This window comes from Xenopus laevis, chromosome 2L (genome assembly GCF_017654675.1).
Source record: "Xenopus laevis strain J_2021 chromosome 2L, Xenopus_laevis_v10.1, whole genome shotgun sequence".
Classification (NCBI taxonomy): Eukaryota; Metazoa; Chordata; class Amphibia; order Anura; family Pipidae; genus Xenopus; species Xenopus laevis.
Window position 1 is genome coordinate 71,336,568 of NC_054373.1, and position 16,126 is coordinate 71,352,693.

The window sequence follows — 16,126 nt, forward strand, 5'->3', positions numbered from 1 at the left end:
ATTTTTTGGGAAGACAAGCAGTTGCTAAAAATGTATAATTTTCAAGTTTAACATGCCACAGATTAAACAGCTTTAGTGCCCGTCTGTATTGCCTTTCCTGTTTACCTGGAACATACAGTGCAACTATGGGCATTACATACGTCAGACGAATTTTCATAATGGAATTAGTTTTGTTGTAAAAATTTATGAACAACTTTATTCACGGGGTGAAATTAACACGGTTCAATGTTACGCTTCTGACGTTCTACAAGGCTTCTAGGGAGTAAAGCTTTAGGATGTACGTGTGACGTTAACACGTTGGAGTCGGAAGTGGTAGTGGAGGCGTGGTTGCCGGGGAGACTGAGACTGTGGGATGGGGAAAGAGCAGGAGTTACTGGAGGCCTCGCGCACCGGGAACCGGGCAGCAGTGGAAAGGCTGCTTGGCGGAAAACGACTCAGCGGTGCAGGGCCGGGCGGAGCCACATTTGGAGGCGTGGGGCTTACTGGGGGAGTAACTTCTAACCACACTCTGAGCAGCTTGCTTAGGTATTGTGTCTTTTATGCTGTACACAGACTTTTAATAACGTGAATTTGTTAAGGTTTTCGTGTGACTAATGTGTCTGTGTTTGTTATGACACCTTATCGCAAATGCTCAAAATGTGAGTTTGCTAGGCTCTCATTTAGGGAGCATTTCTTATTTGGAAATCAAATAATGACAAAGGAGATGCGCGCATATATATATATATATATATATATATATATATATACATATACATATACATATACATATACATATACATATATATATATATATATATATATACGCACACACACCCACACACCCACACATATGTTTCTATGTGTTTCTGTAGTACTACTACCATAATGAGACCCAATATGAATAAAAATAAGAATGGATAGTTGTATTAATTATTAATTTCCAGCTACATCTATCAGTCTTTGGTTGTCTTTTAAAGAAAATAAATATTAAAATAAATATAATTTGTATTGCTATATCCATTGTAACATAGTATGATGCCTCCCTTTTGGCAGTGTAAATATATGTTACTGATTTATCTGTGGTTAATCTTGTAGAAACATATAAACATTCTGCATGTTTTTATTTATATATATATATATATATATATATATATATATATATATATATATATATATATATATATATATACTACTAACAGCAAAAATATTAATTTGTTTTATTAAAATATTTGTTTTTGTTAAAGTAGAAGTACTGACTATTATTACATTATGTGTTCATGAGATCATTCACCTTTAAATTTACCTTTATTATGATGTAGAGTGTTATATTGCAATTGGATTTCCTTTTTTACTATGTGTGGTTTTTGTTATTTAGCTTTTTATTCAGCAGCTCTCCAGTTTTAGCAAGCTGGTCACTAGGGTTCAATTTCTATTTGCTGGGGATTTTTGTTGCTACTTTTTGGGAGTCAATGATGTTGGGTATTTCTTTGCTATAGGAGGATGGCCATTACTATTTGATAATGTATGTAACAATGTTATTTATTTGTGGGGATTAGTGCCATATGATGGTGGGCATTCATTTTCCATTTAAAGGGTTGGTTCACCTTTAAGATAACTTTTACTGTTTTATAGAATGGCTAATTCTAAGCAACTTTTTAACTGGTTGTCATTTATTTATTTTTGTATAGTTTCTGAATTATTTTCATTCTTCTTATGATGACTCTTTCCAGCTTTCAAATGGGGGTCACTGACCCATCTAAAAAAATAAATGAGCTAAAAAGGCTACAAATGTATTGCTATTTCCACTTTGTATTACTTATCTTTCAATTCTGTCCCTATTCATATGCCTGTCTCTTATTCAAATTTGAACCCTAGCAACCAGATTGCTGAAATTGCAAACTGGAGAGCTGCTAAATAAAAAGCTAAAACCACAAATAAAAAATGAAAAACAATTTCAAATTGTATCAGAATATCACTCTCTATCTACATCAGGGATCCCCAACCTTTTGAACCCGTGAGCAACATTTAGAAGTAAAAGGAGTTGGGGAGCAACACAAGCATGAAAAATGTTCTTGGGGTGCCAAATAAGTGCTGTGATTGGCCATTTAGTAGCCCCTATGCGAATTGTCAACCTACATTGAGGATCTGTTTGCAGTGCACCTGGTTTTTATGAAACCAAAACTTGCCTCCAAGCCTGGAATTCAAAAATAATCATCTGCTTTGAGGCCACTGGGAGCAACATCCAAGGGGTTGGAGAGCAACATGTTGCTCACAAGCTACTGGTTGGGGATCACTGATCTACATCATACTAAAAGTTTTCTGAGATTTTGGTGCATTTGTAACTTTATTTTTATTGTTTTTGTCATGACTATACAGAAAAGAAACAAAATCAAAAGAAACAATAAGACCCTTCATTTAATTAAGTTTTCAGCATGCATATTCTTAATGGACAGTGGGTATCATATTAAAAATCTCCATTGTCTAGATTATTGCTTATTTGAGAGGTGAGAATGGGAGTAGGGTATTGTCTGACCTTTCTCTGCTCATGATCTGGTGGGGTTACCTATTATGTCCACCTTTTACATATTGTATGTATTGTTGAGCCGTGTTAGTTATTCTGGCTGTCATTTCTTCAAACCTTTTATTACTTTCGATACTAGATATAACCTCTTTTACGGTGGGAGTCACTGAGGTTTCCACTTAGAGGTAAATGCTATGCGAGCTGCAGTTGTAATTTTGTTAACTATTTTCTGGGCAGGTTTTGTAAGCTTAGGAATTGGAAGGGCTAATAACAAGTGCTGCATTTCAATGGTTGATGTCGTTTTCATAACTTTGCATATTGGGTTAGATACTTCCTTCCAGAATTCTGTTATTTTGGGGCAGGTCCATAATATGTTAGGTCCATCATATAGTGAACCTTTCATTGTGCATCCCCTCCAGCAGTTTGGGATTGCCTGTGGAAATATTTTAGCTAGTCTATCCGGTGTTAGATACCTATCTAATGATGTTAGATACATCATTGCTTTATAAATGCTTTTTTTCTGCTGAATGCATGTTACCATTTTGCGTGCATTTTCCCAAACTATTCCATTGTTTTATAGAACAATCCTCTCCCATAATTGTTTCCCAGTATTTACATAGTTACATAGTTACATAGTTACATAGTTACATAGTTACATAGTTACATAGTTAAATTGGGTTGAAAAAAGACAAAGTCCATCAAGTTCAACCCCTCCAAATGAAAACCCAGCATCCATACACACACCCCTCCCTACTTTTAATTAAAATTCTATATACCCATACCTATACTAACTATAGAGTTTAGTATCACAATAGCCTTTGATATTATGTCTGTCCAAAAAATCATCCAAGCCATTCTTAAAGGCATTAACTGAATCAGCCATCACATCACCCGGCAGTGCATTCCACAACCTCACTGTCCTGACTGTGAAGAACCCTCTACGTTGCTTCAAATGAAAGTTCTTTTCTTCTAGTCTAAAGGGGTGGCCTCTGGTACGGTGATCCTCTTTATGGGTAAAAAGGTCCCCTGCCATTTGTCTATAATGTCCTCTAATGTACTTGTAAAGTGTAATCATGTCCCCTCGCAAGCGCCTTTTTTCCAGAGAAAACAACCCCAACCTTGACAGTCTACCCTCATAATTTAAGTCTTCCGTCCCTCTAACCAATTTAGTTGCATGTCTCTGCACTCTCTCCAGCTCATTTATATCCCTCTTAAGGACTGGAGTCCAAAACTGAACTGCATACTCCAGATGAGGCCTTACCAGGGACCTATAAAGAGGCATAATTATGTTTTCATCCCTTGAGTTAATGCCCTTTTTTATGCAAGACAGAACTTTATTTGCTTTAGTAGCCACAGAATGACACTGCCCAGAATTAGACAACGTGTTATCTACAAAGATCCCTAGATCCTTTTCATTTAAGGAAACTCCCAACACATTGCCATTTAGAGTATAACTTGCATTTATATTATTTTTGCCAAAGTGCATAACCTTGCATTTATCAACATTGAACCTCATTTTCCAGTTTGCTGCCCAGTTTTATATTTCATATATGCGTGTTTCTGAAATGGGTCTTCCGGTTCATTAAAGGGGTTGTTCACCTTCAATGTACAAATCTTATAAAACCACTAACAATGCTCTCAATGTGTTAGAAAAAACATTTTCCATAACAAAAAGTAAAAATGCCATTGTAAAAGCTAATTTTTATACCTATAAACTCAGTCCTTTTCCTGTCTCTCTGACCAGTTTTCTGAAGTGATGGGATTGGCCTATTTTGAACCTGACACACCAAGAACTTCCTATATGATGACATCATCATGCCCAGGCTTTGCCCTTACTTGTTTCCTATTGGATGTTGATACTGCCCTCCTCCTAGTAATTTATTGGGTGCTTGTGAACTGTAACCAGTCACATAATTTGAATGGTCATTGGTTGATTACTCAATTGTAATGGCAGATGTTAACAGACGCAGCATATAAACAAACCTGCCTTGCAACAAACAATCACGCAGCCGTGCAGACAAATACTGCAGAAAAGGAAGGAGCAACATTGTTTGGCAACCTTTGGCATTAAGCAATGTCAGTTATTTACAAAATTGCAACAAAACCAGCACTGACTTGCTTAGAAACGTATTTAACTTACACATCTAGCAGGGACAGTAGGGTTGCCACCTCAACCCTTTAAAACCAAACACATATGGAATCCACAGCCTGCATGGCTAATTATCAACTCATTTAGATGCTGCAGACTGAACTGATTTCTGTGCAGCCATGTATCATGCATCTAAATGAATTGCTAATTAGCCATGCAGGCTGTGGATTGTGTTTGGTTTTAAAAGGGTGTGGTGGCAACCCTAAGTGATAGGCAGAGCAGTGATGAGGGCAGGTAGGTTTTTTGAACATTTTGTGCGCTCTCCCGGGGGGGGGGGGGGCGGTAATTTACCTAGGAAAACGATACCTTTTTTAAGTGTTTAAGTGTTCCACTTCTGGAACAAGATTTAGAGCTCTAAATACTAAAAAATGAAAAAGTTATATTTTTCATGATATAGGGATCTATACCAGAAAAATATTTTACCTTTTTTTATGAGGTAAATACACAAAATAATACGTGGACGCCCCCCCCCCTAAAAAATAATATATTTCTGGAAAGTACAAGTGTCATCTCCCATAATAGCCATTATAATCCAATAATCCAAATTTTTAAAAATGATTTCTTTTTTCTGTGTAATAATAAAACAGTAGCTTGTACTTGATCCCAAATATTGGGTTTATTTAATGTTTACATGATTTTCTAGTAGACTTAAGGTATGAAGATCCAAATTATGGAAAGATCCATTATCCAGAAAACTCCAGGTCCCAAGCACCTCGATCCCCCCCATCTGCACAGTTGAAGTCTCTGCAGCACACAGCCCATACTCCCCCTCCCTCTCACAAACTTGTAACAGTTTCTCTTCAGTACCTGAATGCTGCTCAAATTCCCCAGCACAGCCCAGCACAGGAAGCAGTGGCGGATTGACAGCAGACATAGCCAATAGGAGTTAAGTTAGCTGCCAGTACAATGTGTGATGTCATATAAGGAAGAGGAAGTGAACACTGTAGTGTTTTTGGGGGTCAGTGACCCCCTCCCAGCACAGGGTCTGTGTGGAACTGAAGGATTAGTACAGGGACACTTCTGAGGTGAATATCTCTTGAACTGTACTTTTTCTGTTAACTATTTCTATGGAAAAGTTTGTTCTATTCATGTGAACTGTTAGATTTGTCAATTTCTTACAAAGGTGAACAACCCCTTTAATGTATATAAATGGGAGATCAGACCCTTATAGTGATACGGGCTTCTTAGGATTTTTTCATATCTCTCCGTCTCGCTGTGTATTCATATACTGCTGAGATGACAAAGTTTACTTTGACAGAGGAAGTGAGGGCCCAATTGGTTCTTTTGCTCATTGCGGCCTCTGTAAAAAGTTTGATTTGGTTATAGTCCATTATTTTATTCGTTCTCCACTCGCATTTTTCGTTGCGTTTTTAGTAGGTATATAGTTTGTGGTTTCAGGAGTTGAAAAAAAATCTGAGTCTAATCAGGTGGTGGGTGGCCCAATTTGTGGAGAAAGATTTTTGTTGTCCTGGGATAAAGGCAGGGTTGGCTGAGAGTATTGTCATTGGTGAGGGATGGGTGCTGATCTTGTATTTTTTAACACATTGGTTCCAGATAGACATTGTAAAGCGTATTGGTTTGTGAGCTAAGTTTGATAGTTGGACCTTAGACTTATCAGTTAATATAAGGTTGCTAATGTGGTATGATTGAGTCCATTGTGCTTCAAGTAGGGACCATTTTGTGGGTGTATTATGTTGTAGTCATGCTAAAGTTTGTCTTAGATGGGTAGCCTCATAATATTTGCCAATGTCTGGGATTGCTTGTCCTCCCTGACTCCTATTAGCAGTCAAAACTGACCTCGGAATTCTACTTTTAGTGTTGTTCCATATGTAGCAAATTATTCGCTTTTGAATATAATGTAACATAGTGGCGGGAACGCTTATGGGCAAGGTTTCGAAAAAGTATAACAATTTAGGCAATATATTCATTTTTACAGCTGCTATTCTTTCCAGCCAAGAGATATTATATTTCTTCCATTCTTTCATATCTGTTTTAAGTTATTTCACCAGTGGGATATAATTTGCTTTGTACAGTTTTTGGTAAGTAGATGTCAAAGTTATACCTAAATACTTAATTTGTGTAGAATAATTAGACATTAATGCCGCTTTAGAGCGTTCATCCACATTCAATGCAAGCGCTTCCGATTTTGACCAGTTTATTTTGTAACCTGATAAGTGACCATAGGTCTATAGAACACTATGCAAGATGGGTAATGATACATGTGGATTGCTAACAGTCATCATAACATCATCTGCATAGAGTGAGATCTTATAGTTCTCTTTGCCGACTGGGATACCTGTTATGTCAGGGTGGTCCCATATTTTGGCTTCTAGAGGTTCTATGCTTAATGCATATAACAGTGGGGACAGATGGCATACCTGTCTCGTACCATTCTCAATATTCATTTGGTTCCCTGTCTTCCCATTCATTTTCAGGTGTGCCTTTGGGTTTGAATAGAGCAAGTGTATAGCTTGTAGGAAAGGGCCTTGAAAGCCAAATTGTTGAAGTTGGAACATGTACCCCCAGTGTAGTCTGTTGAAGGCTTTTTCAGCATCTAGTCCTAGGATTACGAAGGGGATGCCTTGTGTTTGAATTGTGTCTATTACCATATATACTCGAGTATAAGCCGACCTGAGTATAAGCCGAGGTACCTAATTTTACCTATGATAACTGGGAACACTTATTGACTCGAGTATAAGCCTAGACACAACTACAGCCCTGTCTCCCAGCAGCGCACATTCCGCCAAAGCGACCGCCAAAAGTTGATGGTGACAGAGACTTGCCAAACGGATTACTGTGTGCATTGTCCCACTGTCCCACTACCATGGGCAGAGAGTGCTGTGTGATATTGCAATCACTGTTAATCCTTCATATAACCAACAGAGGGCGCTGTGTGATATTGCAGTCACTGTTATTCTTTCATATAACCAACAGAGGGTGATGTGTGATATTGCAGTCATTGTTAATCTTTCATATAACCAACAGATGGCGCTGTGTGATATTGCAGTCACTGTTATTCTTTCATATAACCAACAGAGGGCGCACTGTTATTCTTTCATATAACCAACAGAGGGCGCTGTGTGATATTGCAGTCTCTCCCCAAGCAAACTGTTGGTATAGGAATGATTAAAAGTGACTGCAATCTCAGCTATTTCCCACTGACTCAAATATAAGCTGAGGTAGACTTTTTCAGCACATTTTGGATGCTGAAAAACTCGGCTTATACTCAAGAATATATGGTAGATCGATTGTTCTGCGGGTGGTATCGCCTGCTTGTCTGCCAAAAACAAAGCCCACTTGGTCTGCGTCAATAAGACGGGGTAAAATAGGTGTTAATCTGTTTGCCAGGAGTTTGGTAAAAAATTTAAAATCACAGTTGAGTAATGCTATCGGTCTATAATTGCTACATTGTGTAGGGTCTTTTCCTGGTTTAGGTAAGACAGTTATATAGGAAGAAAGCATATGTTGTGGGATAGTTTCTTTACCTTGTAAGAAGTCATTGAAAAGGTCTGCTAGTATTGGTGAAAATAATTCTTTATAGGTCTTTTAATATGAAAAGGAGAATCTATCGGGTCCTTGGAATTTATAAAGGGGAAGATTTTTTAATGTATAGAGGACCTCTTCTGTGGTGACTTCTTTGCTGAGTTCTTTTGTTTCCTCTATAGATAATGTGGGCAGTTTACAGCTTTTTAAAAATTTATTTAGTTGTGAGAGGTCACCCTGTTGTGAAGCTAAGTTTGATGGACGTAGGTTGTATAGTGATGTGTAGTATGAAGGGAAGGTGTCGGTAATCTGTGAGGGGTTATGCGTAACCTGGCCATTTGGCATGCTTATGGTTAAAACTTGAGATTGTTTTGTTCTGTTTCGAAGTTGGTTAGCTAACAGGGTATGGGCTTCATTTCCCATCTGGTAGTATTTTCTTTTGGACAAAATTATAGTTTTTTCTGCGTTTTCTATAGCCATTTGCTTCATTGAGGCTCATATGTCCTGGATTGCCTGATATGTGTGGGGAGTAGGATGTTGCTGGTTTAAAGTTTCTAAGGTCCTCAGTTTGTTTTCAATGGAATAGATTTCATCTTGTTTATGTTTTTATTGGCTGTGGAGAGTGAAATGAGGTGACCTCGTATAGTTGCTTTATGTTCTTCCCAAATTAAGGCTTTAACTAGGTTGAATTCTCCTCCTGCTACTGTGATGGCAGAGGGGTGCTTAGAGGTTGTGTAAGAAATTGCCATCTTGATTTTGTTATTTAATATGAAAGCTGTTGTTCAGGGAACTTACATGAAGCCCTGATTATCATAGATCATCACCTGGGAGATATGCTTCTGTAGATTGGAAGCTATGAGGTCATTTTTCAAAAAATTCACCAATTTCTATAAAACATTATAATTTAGGAAACAATTGCAACTTGGTAGTTTGGAGTACAACGATATATTTACCCATTTTTGATTCACCAGAATCTGTTCTTTCTAATAATGGGTAGTTTTCTAGGGTAAACCTACTGTTAGTGGAATGTTTGGCCTTGAAATCAGAAGTATGCCGTTTGGGGAGCGGTGCTTTGGAAATTTGGTTGTGTACTGCTTGTAGATTTTGATCTATACAAGTGAGAAATCTCCATAAAACTATATATATTTGGTATTGCCGGGTTCAGGAGACATAGACCTTTCCAAATCGGCTGTGTTCTCATACATAAAGTAAATGATGTTTCGGATATATGTGATTGTTCTTTGTGAAACATGATTTGTTTCATTTTATTGGACACTTAGAAGCCTATATTTTTTTACAGAAGTAGAATTACACCAAAATTCTTGCATATTTTGAAAGTTCAGGTTGTCCTGAAAAAAACAATATATTGTTTTGCTGGGTAAATTAAAAGACCGCCCCAGGAAAGGCCCTTAAAGTGAAAGAGTGCAAAATATCTAAAAACTGCTTGGCAGTAGATGTTCGCATCTAGGACAAAACGGCTGGCAGGGAAAGGGTTAATGTATAATAATCAATTGATTTATTTTACAATATATCACTTTACTATATGCTCATTGGTGTGGATTCATTGTCTGCTTGCTTAAAAGAACCAGAAACCCTAGTAAGTGGGTTGAGGTATATTATTATTATTATTATTATTAATATTGATATATACTATAGAAACTTAGTCGGGCATAGTGCTTTGCGTAGCATATGAATTTGTCTAGTGTTTGGGGCATATATATTCATCAACGTACTGTGGTAGTGAAAACTGTGATTCTTGTATAAATGTAATGTCTACTTTGTCTTGTTTAAGTCAGTGTTCTTTTCCTGGGGCTATTCAAGCCCTTGACATTCAGTGAAATCATTGCATTATATGATCAAGAAAAGGGATTATTGTAGCAGAGGTAGCCTTCTTGGCTATATAAGGCCCATATGTTGGTAAACACCCAGTATCAATATACATGTTAAAACATATACAGCATTTATCTCTTCTACTATATAGAATTATGTCTAAAACCAAAAAACTTAATTACTTTAACCAGAGGGAGAATTTGTATCATGTATCTCAAAAACATAGATAATTGAGAACCAAATAGTTATAACTGAACAAACTAGTAACTAATGTACTTTGTAACCTGTTTGTATTCTAGGGTATGATTGGTTATCAGTTGTTATGGAGTGAGTGTCCATCAGATGATTGCTTTGAAGCTGATAGGCTAATGCTTGTTCTTGAATAAAAAACTCGGTTGGAGGTTGTAGGTAAAGAATTGTTGAAAGTTCCTGAGGGCTAGTTTCTTGCAATAAAATTAAATAGGGGGAACAAATATAGGAAAAAAAATGTGTAGTCTGATGAATTGGTAAATGGTTTTGAAACACGTGCTATGATATCCGGGCCTTTTCCAGCAAAGCTAAGCCCTGTAGATCAGCACGTATTTAAAAAGCAGAGGTAATTGAAAACCATATAGTTATAACTGAACAAACTAAAAACGTAACCCTTCGTGTGGAGTGGGTATCCATTAGATGGTTGCATTAAAGCTGATAAATTATGGCTTGTTTTTGAATAAAAAACTTAGCTGGAGGTTGATGGTAGAGAAGTATTTAAAGTAACTGACAAGAAATTCCCCGCCATAAAACTAAACAAGGGGAGCATAGAAAAAACAAACATAGAAAACTCTGTACAGTCATTGGAAGTACCTCTTTTTTTGGTACCTAGTGACACTATAGGTATATTTCTATCAAATACCAGTGTCAGGGAAATCGTCTAGGTGATCCGATTCGTTTCAGATTCCATCGGTTCCCTGCTCACACTCATGGCTTTGGGTTCGCTGAAGTGCATCAGTGGGTCTGTTGTCTGTCCAAGGAGAGAAGATCTAGATATGGTGTCTCATGTTGGGGATCTGGAGCAGTGCACTGAAGAGGGTGAGGGCCTGGAGCGTCTGGGGCTTACCTTTTCCCATTCTGTTGTTATTTTTGTGCGTTGATATGCAGGCTTGCCATTATCCATTGTGTTTGGAGAGAGTCCCAGTGAACTTATACATTTTTTGCCTTGGCTTGCATCTTTAAGGATATGTTGTTGGCCTTTCAATGAAACTATTACTTTACAAGGGAATCCCCATCTGTAGGGAATATTGTTGTCTCATAGGTGTTGCGGGATTTGCTTCAATTCCCTTCTTTTGGCCAATGTAATTGGTGAGATGTCATTGTATATTTGTAGTTTGGCCCCTTGGAAATCCACAGTTGAGCTATTTCTAGTTTCTGCCATAATTTTTTCTTTGCTTTCAAAGTAGTGGCAGCAAACTATAACATCCTTGTTGTTTTGCTGGCAAGGATGTTTTGGTCCAAGTGCTCTATGAGCTCTATCAAATCGGCAGGCATCTGCAGGTAAATCAGGGAAAAGTTTGGAGAATAGGGATCTGAGATATTGTCTAATTTCTTTAGGTGAAATAATGTCAGGAATCCATCTAATTTGGAGGTTCTGTTGTCGGTTTCTATTTTCTAGATCCTCACAATATGCTTTCATTTTAGTCAGTTCCTCTTGTAGGGTAAGCTGATCCTCTTCTAAGGTGTTTTGTCTTATGATGAGGTTGTCTGATATTGTTTCCAGCTTATCTACCCTCTGCCCCAGTGATTGTATGTCTGCCTATATGTCTGTGCCTGCTATTGCTGAGGACACCGAGTTATGTAGTGCGGCTAGTTGCTGCGTGAGGAAATCGGTAGTTACCATTTGTGTAGTTGGCAGCTCCGAAGTGCTCATCTGGGGGGGAGAGGAATTTGTATTGTGCTTAGGAGTTTGTGGCTGTGATGGTGAGCTTGCTTCCGTGGCCTGGTCCGGTTCATGTTCCCCAGCGAGGTTCCTTTGTTTCCCCATCGGTGCACGTTTGTGTAAGGCTGTCCCAGTGGGAAATTGAAGCGTATTTAAGCTTATTAAGGGGGAGCTTGTAGCTGCGCGGTGTGGAGCTCGGGATCAGTGCATCTTCATCAAATTGTGCCACGTTTGTGCCTTTATGTCCATAAATCCTATTTGGTAGTTTGCAGTAGAAAAAATTTAGTTATCCATTCTGGATTCATCAGAATGTGTACTTTAAGAAAATATATGGGTTTCTAGGGCCTCCATCCTGTTAGGGGGGTCTTATGGCACATAATACACATACCAGATGCTTGTATTGCAGCAGCCAGAGCGTCGGACATGAACATTTATGTAAGCTATTGTTATTTGGGTGCCTATATATGCTGCATCGTTTGGTAAATCTGTGTATATTGGTCATCAAAGTGTTGATACGTAAGAAATGTGGGGCATATAATGGGGTAAAATGCAAGCTTTGTGACAATTTTTCAGAAATTGATAAAAAAAACGCTACGTTCAGGAGTATGCAGTGCAGTTTTGTACTCCAGGGATATAAATGAGCTGGAGAAAGTGCAGAGATGTGCAACTAAATTGGTTAGAGGGATGGAAGACTTAAATTATGAGGGTAGACTGTCATGATTGGGGTTATTTTCTCTGGAAAAAAGGTGCTTGCTCAGGGATATGATTACACTTTAAAACTACATTAGAAGACACTATAGACAAATAGCAGGGGACATTTTTACCCATAAAGAGGATCACTGCACCAGAGGCCACCCCTTCAGACTAGAAGAAAAGAACTTTCATTTGAAGCAACATAGGTGGTTCTTCACAGTGATGACAGTGAGGTTATGGAATGTTGTGATGGCTGATTCTGTTAATGCTTATAGGGTAGAACAACACGGCCGATTTCAATGCCTTTTCGGCGGATCTGACACGCTGCGCCAAAAAGCAGGCATCAAATCTGATGCAACAGAGAATAAGGTAAGCAATAGCAATGTGGGATGGTTTTGCATCGTTCATGCTTCTGCATCCGACAGTCGTGTCGGATGAATGATGCGACAATATCCGACATTTGTATTTCTTAACCTTATTTTCTGTCGCATCCGATTCCGAAAAAGCGTCCTTAAGAGTGGCTTGGATGATTTCTTTCTTCTTACTAAACTCTATAGTTAGTGTGTGTCTCTCTCTCTCTCTCTCTCTCTCTCTCTCTCTCTTTATGTTGATATGTTATGAAATGTGGGGCATAGAATGGGGTAAAATGCAAGCTTTCTGATGATTTTCAGAAATTTGATAAAAACTACATTCAGCATAGCTTTACAGTTTGGTAGTGTGCAGTAGAAAAATGTATTTACCCATTTTGGATTTGTCAGAATGTGTACTTTCTGAAAATATATGGTTTTCTAGGGTCTTCATACTGTTAGTGGGCTCTTATGACACATAATACATTCATAATTGTATTTTAGCAGCTAAAGTGTCAGCCGTGAAAATTTATATTGTCATTTGGGTGCCTCTCTACATCATATAATTAAGTACATCTATGCATATTGGGGCAGAAAACTGTTCAGTGGACCTCAGGTTCTGTCTTGGTACCTAATGCTATGTGAGAGATCAGATACTAGAAAGTGAAAGCTTTGAGGTGATTTTCAGCTATTTTATTAAAGCTGACAAATTTGGGAAAGCATTGGGACTCTGTAGTTTGGAGTAGAAAGACATGATTACCCATTTTGGATTTGTCTCAATGTGTTATTTCCAAAAATATATGGTTTTGGGAGGTCAATGTATCTCTTTGTGTTTTTAACCTGGATTAAATGTCATAAATGTGTTGATTTTTCAACTGACCTCCAGGAAAATTTGTATGCGCTAACTTTATTTTGGGGTCTCTAAATACCAGATGCTTTGGTAATGCTATACAGGCACAATGGGCATCAAACTGTTCATTGGACCCGTGCCATGCTATGAGGGAAATAAAAAGCTAGGTGATTTTCAAGTATTTCATCAAAAATTCAGTAGTTTGGTTTTAGGGAGTCAATTTTTTTTTGTGTTTGTACCACGCAAAAAATGCAGTAAATGTGATGATTATTCAGTAGCTGAAGTGAATTCCTGGACAAATTGAATGCGCTTACTTCATTTTGGAGTCTTTAAACACCAGATACTTTAGTATCTGCGCAATGGGCATCAAACTGTTCAGTGGACCCTTGGAATTCATATTTTGGATGTTTTTTCTTGGTACTTTATGCTATGAGGGAGGTAAGATGGTATAAAGTAAAAGCTTTGAGGTGATTTTCATTTATTTCATCCAAACCGACAATTTATGTAAAGCATTGCGACTTAGTAGTTGGGAGTAGGAAGACGTGTACTTTCCAAAAATGCTTTCTGATTTTAGGATGTTTTTTTCTTGTCACCTAATGCTATGAGGCAGATATGAACTTGCAAAGTGAAAGCTTTGAGGTGATTTTTCAGAATTTTCTTTAATATTTATAGAAACCAATACGTTCAGAAAAGCTTTGATGTTTGGTAATTTAGGAGCAGAAAGACATGGTTACCATTTTGGATTCAACAGAATCTGTACTATGGTATATATATGGTTTCCTGGGGTAAACCTACTGTTCCAGGATTATTGGCTTTGGAATCCAAGTATACCATATTCTGCTGTAATGCTGCAGGGAGTTTATGTAAAAATCTTCATAAAACTATACATATTGATTGCTGTAGTTGAACTGTTGGCCATTTCTTGCCTGACATAGAATTTCAGCCACCCAACAATTACATATCTAGTCTGGTAGCTTTCCTATGGAATCAGCCGAAAGCAGACTCCTCTGTCAGACACTGCACGTGTTCAAGGGGTTGTTCACCTTTGAGTTAACTTTTAGTAAGGTGTAGAGAGTGATATTCTGAGACAATGTGCAATTGGTTTTTATTATTTAAGGTTTTTGAGTTATTTAACTTTTTATTCAGCAGCTCTTTAACCCTTTAAGTGACAGCCAAATTTCACATTTTGGTTACGTGAAATGCAGGCCGTTTTTCAAACATTTTGTGCTCTCTCAATTTAGGAGCATTTTCTGAGGGGAAACCTATAGTTTACCTAGGAAAGCTTTACATTGTTTTTTTCGGGAGAACCTGAACTTTCTAAATCTGCCTGAGTTTTCATGTATTTCCACCTCTTCAAAAAGATTTATAGCGATAAATACCAAAAAAAAAGAAAAATTCCTATTTTTCATTGTATATGAATTTACACCAGAAAAATATTTCATTTTACACATGAAAATCCAACTGATTTGGAAAGCCTCATGTCTCCTGAACGTGCCAATATCAGATATGTATAGTTTTAGGCAGATTTAGGACTTCTGTACAGCAAAAAACTCCCTGCAGTATATTACCGAATTTTTAAAGTACGAAGGCAGAAAACGGCATACTTTAGATTCCAAGGCCAAAAAATCATGAAACAGTAGGTTTACCACAGAAAACCATATATATTTTAGTAAATTCCAAAAGACCTGCCAATCATCTGTGTTTTTTCTTGGTATCCCCAGTGTGGGATATGCGGAGCTGCAAAATAAAACCTTTGAAGTGATTTTTCAGAATGTTGATTTTTATAAAAATCGCTATGCTCAGACAAGTTCTCTCCTAACTACCAAACATCAAAACTTGTCTGAGCATAGCGATTTTTATAAAAATCAACATTCTGAAAAATCACTTCAAAGGTTTTATTTTGCAGCTCCGCATATCCCACACTGGGGATACCAAGAAAAAACACAGATGATTGGCAGGTGTCCACTGAACAGTTTAATGCCCATTGTGCATAGGTTTATCAAAGTATCTGGCATTTAGAGACCCCAATATGAAGTTAGCGCATCCAAATTGTCCAGGACTTTACTTCAGCTACTGAAAACCAACACATTGACTGCATTTTTTGTGGGTAAAAACACAGAAAAATAGGATTACCCCCCAGAACCATATATTTTTGGAAAGTACACATTGTACCGAATCTGAAATTGATACCCATGGCTTTCTGCTCCAAACTATTGTCGGTTTTGGTGAAATATCTGAAAATTGCCTCAGCTTCAACTTTCCAGCATCATATCGCCCAAGAAAAAGCACCCTAAATATGATTGCCTGGGGTCCTCCAAATGGTTTGGTGCCCATTGTGCATTGTTTCATACTTTTTACCAAA

General features: G+C 37.7%; 1 protein-coding gene across 12 annotated transcripts in view; it reads left to right on the forward strand.

Annotated features, from left to right (window-relative positions):
* The first annotated feature begins 256 nt into the window (after positions 1-256).
* LOC733397 (ankyrin repeat and SAM domain-containing protein 1A) overlaps positions 257-16,126 on the forward strand; it is a 317,888-nt gene continuing 302,018 nt past the window's right edge. For 4 of the 12 annotated variants that reach the window (XM_041582016.1, XM_041582019.1, XM_041582015.1 and 1 more), the window contains exon 1: positions 260-525. In XM_041582016.1, the coding sequence (XP_041437950.1) occupies positions 353-525 (173 nt within the window). In that variant the 5' untranslated portion in view covers positions 260-352. Of the gene's footprint in view, positions 526-12,842; positions 12,937-16,126 lie in introns of all 12 variants that reach the window. The other 8 variants (XM_041582013.1, XM_041582014.1, XM_018246531.2 and 5 more) reach the window with 5 other exon arrangements.